Below are 10138 nucleotides of genomic sequence, written 5' to 3'. Positions count from 1 at the left end.
TCGACAGCTACGTGCTTGAGTACCAGGTGCAGGGGCTGCTGGCCGACAAGACGGAGGGCGATGGAGAGAGTGAGAAGACGCAGTCCCACATCTCCCAGGTGAGCACTGCCCGGGAGGGGGCAGGGCCTGGGCAGGTACGGGGCCTCGGAAGCTCGAAGTGGGGTGATAAGGGTAAGGGACCCTAATTCCAGGCAGCATCTGATCGCCTGGCCCTAGGTTGCCAAGGTGTGGATGGCCCCACCCAGCAGAGCGTGGGATCCAGGCAGGAAGCCCCTGGCTGTGTGCTCGCAGCCCCTCTGACCCACCTCTACCCTGTCCTACCCCACTGGGCAGCTGCGGCCCAGCCAGACTCACAGTTCATGGAACACTCGTTTACTGAGCCCCTGCTGTGTGCTAGGTACCACTCCCTGTCCTTCACAAGCTCATGTTCTAAAAGAGATCTGGCGATTGTAGCTTATCCAAAGGGCACACAATCAAAAGTCTATCACTTGTGAATATTTCCTCTGATGTCGAATACAGGCAGTTGTTGGCGCCAAAGAATCGAGTCTCTCAGACAGTCATCCAGGGCCCTGTGTGCCAGACCTCGTGGCACACATGAAGCCTTCAGACCAGACTCTCAGGTTGGCCTCCCTGCTCCTGGTCAGTCTGTGGCAGCCCTGATCCTGGGTAGAAGGTGAACTTGGCTGAAAGACTGTGGGTCGAGATTTGGAAGTTTTGAGTTGTCTTGAGTAGAATGTGAACCATTAAGGGAAGTGACCATGTCACATGCATCTTTGCTGAACATGTTAAATTCTCAGTAGATATTTGTTCAAGAGTTGGTTCCAAATTTGCTACTAGCTGCCTGTGTGACCTCAGGCAAACCCCTCAACTTCTCTGAGGCTTGACTTTCTTATCTGGTGAGTGGGGATGATCCCACTATCCTCAGGAATGTTGGAAGGTCAAAGGTGATAAGAGGCTCCAAAACTACAGAGGAGCAGAGTGTTGTCTGCACCCAGAGACTCGGGGGGGGGGGTCTCTTCTGCTCAGGGTCTGGGGCCCAGTGTTCACCTCTTGTACTTGTCCCCCTCAAGCCTGGGGCTCCTCTGTCAAGTAGAGAAGTTAACATGGGTGCCCTGCTTTGGAGAAAAGCCAAGTGCAACTGTCTGGCTCGCTCTCTGTGTGGGCAGAAGATCCAGACCCTCCAGCTTTTTAGAAAGCCAGAATGAACCAACCTGTGGCTTTCCTGGAACTCAGGACCAGGATTGGACCTGGGAAATTGTGAAGCCTTGCTGGTCCACACCTTATCCCCATTGGAGGTTAGGGAAGGCAAGATCTGCCCTGAGAGAGAAATCGATGCTTTCCTTGGCATCCTTGAAGTTCTAAAATCACAGGTAGTGTGAGCCTATAATCTGTTCAGTATTCATTCTACAAGTGTGTATTGAGCACCTGCTCTGTGTCTAGCACTGTCGTAGGACTGGGTACCTGGGAGTGAGTGAAAGAGATGAAAAGCTCAGCCCTCGTGGAACTTATCCCAGTGGTGGATGGCAACTGCTGTGGGGAAAAATAAATCAGGAAAATGGAGTGGGGAGTGATGAGGGTCAGGAGGGGTTTGCAATTTTAAATGGAATGTCAAGGAAGATGTCACCGAAGGAGGTGGAGAGGTGAACTTGCAGATGTCTGGGGAAGGGGCAGTCCAGGCAGAGGGGACAGCACATGCAAAGGCCTGAGCTGGCAGGGTTATTCCAGGGGCAGCAGGGAGGCCGGTGTGGCTGGAGCAGAGAGAGAAAGCGGGAGAACAGAGGAGATGCTTCAGTGAGGCAGAGGGGTCAGGTAGACCAGATGTACAAGGGCTGAGTCCTGGGGTCTGCCTACATTTAGAAAGCAGGGATGTGAGGGGGACCAGCAAAAGAGACCAACAGGGGTTGGCAGTGAGGCGGGAGGAAATCCAGGTGAGAATTGGGTGCTGGAAGCCCTGGGGAGGATGTGTTTCGAGGATGTGGGGGGGCAGGCTGACTGCTGCTGCAGGGCATTTGGGAGGAAGAGTGAGAATAACCTAAAGGAGCCACTGGGGCCGTTGGCGACCCTGATGGGAGGGGTGATGGTCCAGTGGTGGGGGTGAAGGTCAAGGAGATGGGTTTGAGGTGGGAGGATAATACAGTGCAGGTCCTCCCTGTATTACAGGAGTTTCGCTGTAAAGAGGAGAGGCATGTGGTTCTGGGGGAAGCGAGGTCACAACGGGAGCATTAACAATGAGCTGTGCGTTGATGGGAGCGGTCCAGGGCAGAGGGGCCGCTTGCTGGAGCAATGGCCTTGAGTAGGTGAGAGGGCTTGGCCTCAGCTCGGGCCCTGTGGATGGGTGCGTGGGGCTAGCCTGACATGTGCTGCCTGCCTCCCCCACTGAGTGGACTCTGGTGGCCTCCAGCAGGGCATCCCTCAAAATTTCCTTCAAGTGAAATGGGCTCTTACAGGACGAGGGTCCCAGGAAGCTGTGAAGCTTCACCCCAGAGGAATGCTTTGTGAGTGATAGGATTTCTGTTCCCAGAGCAGCCATCGGGGAGAATTTTGGAAGGAGGGGCCCTCCCAGCGCCTCTGAGCCCACTGTGGAGACAGCTGAGCTCTCAGGATGTAGAGCAGATGGAGAAGTGCCCTCAGTCTGGGCCCTGCCCTCCCGGCTTCTGCTCCTGGGATTGGTTGGACCTAACCACGCTTGGATGTCCACATCTGGGTGGGCTGTTAAACAGATGTTGGCTTGAGGCAGAGTGTGGAAAACATTTGTACCATCTAGATGCATTCCTTAAACTTTCTGCATTCCCTGAGGTTCCCTGGGAGAATGTGAACACCTGGCAGGGTCCCAGGACCCGCCTGTGTGCAGGTGGCCGAGGGGGACATGTTTCAGTCCTGCTTCCACCAACTACCCTCCCCAACCCAAATACAGCTGGGGTCCAGACTCCAGGGGAGGGGGCAGCTGTGGCAACTCTAAGCAAGGCCAGGGTTAGATGTGTTATTATAACACACTTCTTTAAAAAAATACAATCTCTATTGACACAGCTTTACAGGAAATCTTTCTGCTAAAGCACTTTTGCTTGTTTTTATTTAATCTGATGACTATTTTAAATGGAAGCCAAAGACAAAAACAAAAATAAAAAACTTCAGAGAATGTCCTGGGCTGCCTGTCTGTGGTGCTGTTTTGATGTTTCTGGGAGAGAAAATTGTTAAGAATCTTGGAAACCTTGAGAAAACTTGAGGGAGTGGGGAAGAATGTTGCTTTTCAGTGAGTGAGGTCATTTTTTAGGATCTGAGAGATGGCAGTTGACACTCAGGAAGAAAATACCTCATGATGCTTGTAAAGTTGTGTTCTCCCCCACCCCTCCCCCATCAATAACTAGAAAGAAAAATGGATGGATGGACGGACGGACGGATGGATGGATGGATGGATGGATGGGAGAGAGAGAGAGAAGAAACAGAGAGACAAAAAAGTGTCCTTTTTTTCCTACATGAGTAACCAAGAGAATGTATGTTCTAAGTTTCCCAACATGTTTGGGTGCCGATTTAAAATTACACCCTCACCCACAGCCACACATTTCAAAAGTGCCTGTCCTCCAGTGGATTCCAAGTCCCCAGAGGCACATCCTGAGAGCTGTCCTCACTCTGTCCTTGGGAGGAGGGGGATTATAGCCCTATTCTGCAGGAGAAAAGACTGAGACACAGAGGTGGAAAATGGCCAAACCCCACTGCTTGGTGGTGGCTGAGCTGAGCCCTGGTGCCCACCCCTTCCCCACCTACTTTTGGTTCCATGCTCGGTACAGGCTGTGACTAACAGGCTGTTGGGAAGTTAGTCTATTTTTCCCCCTGTGGAATGAGAATTAGTATTCCAAATCTCATTGACCATTAACCTTTTGTGGAAGAGATTGGGATGTTATAAGTGGGGTAGTTTGGCACTTCTGATGTTAGCGGATGGTTTTGTGGATCATCAAGCTTTAACACAGTGTTCACAGCTCTGGCTGCATGTTGGAATTGTTCTGGAGCTTGGACAGATCCCACCCTAGAGTTGAGTGGCATGGGGAGGGGCCTGGGCATTGGCATCTCATCCGCCCCCACGTGACTCTGATGTTCTGCTCAGGTTGACGACCACAGCCACAGGTGGACTTGTCTGACTGCCTTCCTACCCCTCCATGTCCAGCTGCCTTCCCTTGGAAGGATAGAACATAGGGCCATTGTAAAGAGTGGATACATTTAATGAAAGCATGTTTTACACTAAATGCTTGTTTGCAAGTCAGATGAAGAGCCAGTGAGGGTAAAGAGAACTTCCTGTAGTTCTTTTTGATGCTCTCAGGCACTTGGAAGTCCTGGGTTTTGTCTCATGCACAGAGACCTTACAGAGAGATGCGGCCATGCAGATATGTAGGATGGATTCAGATTGGCATGATGTCGCTTTCTCACAATGTTTTTCCTTCTCTTTCTTTTTACATTTTTCTTTACATTCTGCCTTCCCTGTTCACTGTTGCCTCATCCCTCTTTTATCCCATTCCCTCATTTCCTCCTGTCCTTTGAATCCTTTTTCCCTGTCATCTTTGCTCATAGGAGGAAGTGATCAATGGTGGACCACCTATGAAAGGCTTAACAAAAGTGAGTTTAAGGGGACCTGTGGGGTGTGAATGTGGGGACTCATTCTTCTCCTAATTTGAAAAAAACAATTATTTTTAATTACACAAGTACTGTATGCATATATTCTCATGGTACACGTAAGAATTCAAATGCCGATTGGTTATGTCCTCATTCCACTGTCTTACCCTACCTCCCACTGGAATGATAAGTTAACTTCCTCACCTTTTCAGTGCTTTTACGTGTGGTGTGTGTGTGTGTGTGTGTGTGTGTGTGTGTGTGTGTGTGTGTGTGTGTAAAATACGACTTGCAGAAATATATTATTTCAAAATCATATATCATAGCTGGTGAATACGTTGTTCAATAACTCACCTTTTCCCCATGGCTGTATGCCCTAGGGATTCCTCCAGGCTTGTACATCTGCTGTGTTCTGTTTAATGGCTGCACAATTGCCCATAGTATGGATGTCCCATTGTTCAACCATTTACCTATTGCTAGGCATTTGGATTATTTCCAAATTTTCCCCTGGAAATACAAGCTATTTCAGTGAATACTTCTGAACATGCCTCATCCTGCACATTATAAAACTGTTTCTTTAGGTGGATGCTGAGAAGTAGAATCGATTTTAATAGCTATTGCCAAATTGCTCTCCAAAACGCCTGTTGCATTATTCACAGGACCACCAGTGTATTGGGACAAATGGTCTTTTGTCACTTTAATTTGCATTTCCTCAATTTTTAGTGAGGTTGAGCACTTTTTAATCTGATTACCAGCCATTTTTTAAATAGGTTAAATTTTTATTTTACTTTTAAAGCAACAATTGGAAAAACAGAGACAATCAGAAAACAGAGAAAGAAGCCCACCATAATTTTGTTTTTTAAAGGAAGAATTTTTCTTTTTTTAATGTTTTTAGCTCTTTATTTATTTTTTAAATTTTATTTATTTATTTTATTTATTTTTGGCTGCGTTGGGTCTTCGTTGCTGTGCACTGGCCTTCTCTCTAGTTGCGGCGAGCGGGGGCTACTCTTCGTTGTGGTGCGTGGGCTTCTCACTGCGGTGGCTTCTCTCCTTGCGGAGCACAGGCTCTAGGTGTACAGGCTCAGTAGTTGCGGCGCGCAGGCTCTAGAGCACAGGCTCAGCAGTTGTGGCGCACGGGCTTAGTTGCTCCACGGCATGTGGGATCTTCCCGGACCAGGGCTCAAACCCGTGTCCCCTGCATTGGCAGGCGGATTCTTAACCACTGCGCCACCAGGGAAGTCCCCACCATAATTTTATGATAAAAACTAGTGTCATTTTTGTGTATTATTTTTTCTTAATATACCTTTCAAGAGGTGAGCTTCTAGCATACATGTCACTTTTAGCTTGCTTGTTTATTTAGCATGGTTTCCTACACATTATTTGGTGGTTTTTGCATAAAGTATAATTGTTTAAACCTGCCAGTTACTGTTGGCTAAATAGTGAAATATGATTATAGCTAAGAATGATTAATTCAGGCCCCGTTCTAGGCTCTGGGATAAAGTCGTGAGCAGAATGGACCATAATCCCTGTCCTCCTAGCTCTTACTTTCAGTTGGAGAAAGACAGGTGATAGACAAAGAAGAAAATAGATGTTAGAAGGTGATACACATGCAGGAGGCAAGAAGGGGCGGGGTGCTGGGCTGTCTGAAAGGCTTACTTAAGACTTTTGAGCAAAGATTTGAAGAAGGTGAGAGTTGAGGTCACTTAGGAACCAGCCTTCCAGGCAGAGGGAATGTTGAGGGCACAGCTCTGCTGTGGGAGTGTACCCCACTTTGAGGAACAGCTTTGGGGCCAGTCTGGTGGGGAGCAAAGAGCCAGGTCTGTGGGGCCTCATCGGTGAGACTCCGGGAGGTTCTGAGCAGAGGAGGCACATGGTATCACTGGTTAAATTGGACCACTCTGGGTGCTGTGTGGAGAATAGGCTATAGCAAGGGGTGGGGCGGAAAAGAAGCAGGAAAACCAGGAAGTCCTTGGTTGGTCAGGGTCAGAGGTGATGGTGAATTGGAGCTGTGTGGCACCGTGGAGGTGGTGAGAAGTGGTCAGATTCTCATACTTTAAGGCACGGATAACATGATTTTCTAATGAATGACCTTGACAATAGCCTGAACCTATAGAAGGACAGACTTTCCAGAAATGAGATGGAAGACCCTGGGAGAGCAACATTGGGGGAGCAAAGGTCAAGAGTTGAGGTTTTGGATGTGAAAGGTTTAAGGTAGTATTGGATGTCTTAGCAGAGATGTTGATCAAGCAGTTAGATGTACAAAGTGGCATTCAGAAGAGGGGAATGACCTGGAGATTCACATTTGTAAATAGTAGCATGTGGGTGGCATTTTAAGCCCAAAGAGTGAGGGAGCTTAGACAAGAGGGTCAAAGATTGAGCTCTAAGAAGTTGGGGCCGGGGCTTCCCTGGTGGCGCAGTGGTTGAGAGTCCGCCTGCCGATGCAGGGGACACGGGTTCGTGTCCCGGTCCGGGAAGATCCCACATGCCGCGGAGCGGCTGGGCCCGTGAGCCATGGCCGCTGAGCCTGCGCGTCCGGAGCCTGTGCTCCGCAACGGGAGAGGCCGCAACAGTGAGAGGCCCACGTGCCCCAAAAAAAAAAAAAAAAAAAAAAAAAAAGGAAGTTGGGGCCATGAGGAGGAGCTACCAAAGGACACGGAGGGGTGTCCATGTAACTCATTTACTCTACATCACAATGCTGTGAAGAAGATGCTGTTACTGTTGCCAGCGTACATGGGAGGAAACAGAGGCACAGAGAGGTTGAATATGCTGCCTGAGGTCACACAGCGTGTATGTGGTCAGTGTGAGGTTTGAACCAGATGATCTTTCTCCAGGTGCCATACGCTTAACCTCTGCTATGGCAGTTTCTGTCATTATCACAGCTTGGGGGAAATAGTCTGAGGGAGGAAGAGACTTTCCCAAGGTGACAGAGTAAGAGATAGAGCAGGAATATGAACTCATATTTGCTGCTTCGAGAACTCAAGCTCCTGATCACTGCGTTGAGCTGCCTCCACAACAGGAAAGGTGTTTGGGTTTCTTGTTAGTTAGTTAGTTTGTCTTAAGATCGGAGCAAGAAGCCTTTCTCCTGCTCTCAAATCTCAGCCTTTGGGCGGCATCCCCTCCCCCACACACACAAGGTTTTCCTGGAGTGTCACTGTGGAGGAGAGAGTGAGCTGCCGACCCGTCTATGCTCCCACCTCCCCTGTCCCCGTCTCCGGTCAGTAAGACCTCGCGCCAGCCCGGAGGAAGCAGTCAAACAAGCTCCTGACTTTGGGAAGCTCCCATCTTTAGGGTGTCCCCATCTCCTCTCAGGCCCTTCACCGGGAAAAGAGGATGTTGGGTGAGAGCAGTGGTTCCCACTAGACCTTCGAATCGCCCCCCTGGGGGGTCCTGGCACCCCCTTGATTAAGAAGATGGCTTTTTAAATAATTTTTCACTTTGAAATAGTTTCAGATGTACATACAAATTATGATAATAGGACAAAGAATTCCTGCATATCCTTCACCCAGATTCTCCAGTGTTAATATCTTACCACATTTATATTCTTTCTCTCATCTCTCAATAGATAGATAGATAGATCAATTGATCAATAGATTCTGTACAGAGAGAGATTTCCCCCTTTATCTCTAAACACTTCACTGTGCATTTCCTAAGAACAAGGACATTCTTTTTTTTCAATGGTATTTTATTTTATTTATTTATTTATTTATTTTTAACATCTTTATTGGAATAGAATTACTTTACAGTGGTGTGTTAGTTTCTGCTTTATAACAAAGTGAATCAGTTACCGACAGATGAATGGATAAAGAAGATGTGGCACGTATATACAATGGAATATTACTCCCCCATAAAAAGAACATTCTCTTATAATTACAGTATAGGAAATAAACATTGATACAGTACTATTATTTAATCTATAGACCTTTTATTTCACCAGTTTTCTCAATAATATCCTTAATAGCAAAAGTTAAAAAAAAATTCTAGGTTCCTCAAAAAATTAAACATAGAATTACTATATGATCCAGCAATTCTACTTCTGGGTATACACCCAAAAGAATTGAAAGCAAGGGCTTGATCTGATACCTGTACAACATGTTCATAGCAACATTATTCACAATAGCCAAAAGGTGGAAGCAACCCCAGTGTCCATCAGTGGATGATTGGATGGACAAAATGGGGTCCATACTTAGAGGACTATTACTGAGGCTTAAAATAAAGGAAATCCTGGCACGTGCTACAACATGGATGAACCTTGAGGACTTTATGCCAAGAGAAATAAACCAGACAGGAAAGGACAAGTACTGTATGATCTCACTTCTATGAGACATGTACAAGAGTCACATTCATCGAGAATGAAAGCAGAATGGTTGTTATCAGGGGCTTGGAGGAGGGGGGATGGGGAGTTAGTGTTGGAGGGGGACAGTTTCAGTTTGGGAGGAAAAAGTGCTGGGAACGGATGGAGCCGGAGTGCTGGATGGTGGTGATGGTTGTACGGCAGTGTGAATGTAGTTCATGCCACTGAACTGTACACTTAAAAATATTTAAAATGGTCAATTATGTATATTATACTACAACAAAAAATTTCTGGTTCAACATCTAATGCAAGACCATACGTCACGTTGAGTTTCCAACATTTTGACTGGCGCTTTGAATTAATACCTATTTATCCCCTTTACTCATTCTGCTACTTTTTGGCTGTGTAACCCTGGCTCAGTTACTTAACCATGCTATGCCTCAAATTCCATATTTGCAAAGTGGGGGTAATACATGGGCCTTGGGATCTATGTGGTAAATGTTAATGTAAGTAGCAGGCTTAGAATAGTGCCTGGATTAAATGAAATCTTTATATTTTCTGGGGATGAGTCCTTTGTTACACATGTTGCAAGTGGCCTCTCACTTGTCTTTAATTGTGTTTGTGATTTCTTTTGTCACACAAAATCTCAGACTTTGATGGAGTTTAAAACTTCTACCTTGGATTTTAACCAACTTGGAATGTGTTGTCCACGGTACTGGGAAGCAGATTCTAGGGTCATTTTTTCCTCGCTGGCTCGCTGGCTGTCTCAGTCCCTGTGTTTATTGATGGTCTCTCCTTTCCCCTGATGTGAAACACCTTCCTTATCACATATACTAAGTTCCCATTTGCACATCTGTTTGTTTATGGATTTGGTTTTATCAGTTGATCTCTTCCTCTCTTCCTGTGCTGACTCAGCCTGATGGTTTGGCTCTGGCCTTGATGCGCTTTGATGTCTGGAATGGCGAGCCCCAGGGACTTCAGACACCACTCGAGGGGGCGGTTTATCCTTAGCACTTTCAGCCTCCCCCAGCCTGGGGCTTTTCCCTTTTCGCTCATCCTCCCTCAGCTTTCAGTGGCTTCCTCTGTCCTCCATCAAGTCTGCTCCAAAAATACTGTCCATCCTGGGGTGCAAATGACTGATAATAAGGTTTTAATTCTTTTAGCATGAAGTATTTAAAGTGTACCAATAGAAGCAGAGAACAATAGAGTAAGCATCTGTTTTTTTTGTTTTGTTTTTTTTTTTTTTTT

General features: G+C 46.9%; 1 protein-coding gene across 1 annotated transcript in view; it reads left to right on the top strand.

Annotated features, from left to right (window-relative positions):
• The window catches only part of CTIF (cap binding complex dependent translation initiation factor), a 238040-nt gene that overhangs the window by 75 nt on the left and 227827 nt on the right, over positions 1-10138 (top strand). The window contains 1 exon segment of the mRNA XM_007465601.1: positions 1-98. This exon segment is cut by the window's left edge and continues 12 nt beyond it. Within this exon segment, the coding sequence (XP_007465663.1) occupies positions 1-98 (98 nt within the window).

The sequence above is a fragment of the Lipotes vexillifer genome, unplaced genomic scaffold (genome assembly GCF_000442215.2).
Source record: "Lipotes vexillifer unplaced genomic scaffold, Lipotes_vexillifer_v1.1 scaffold36, whole genome shotgun sequence".
NCBI lineage: Eukaryota > Metazoa > Chordata > Mammalia > Artiodactyla > Lipotidae > Lipotes > Lipotes vexillifer.
This window is presented reverse-complemented; position numbering and strand designations above follow the sequence as displayed.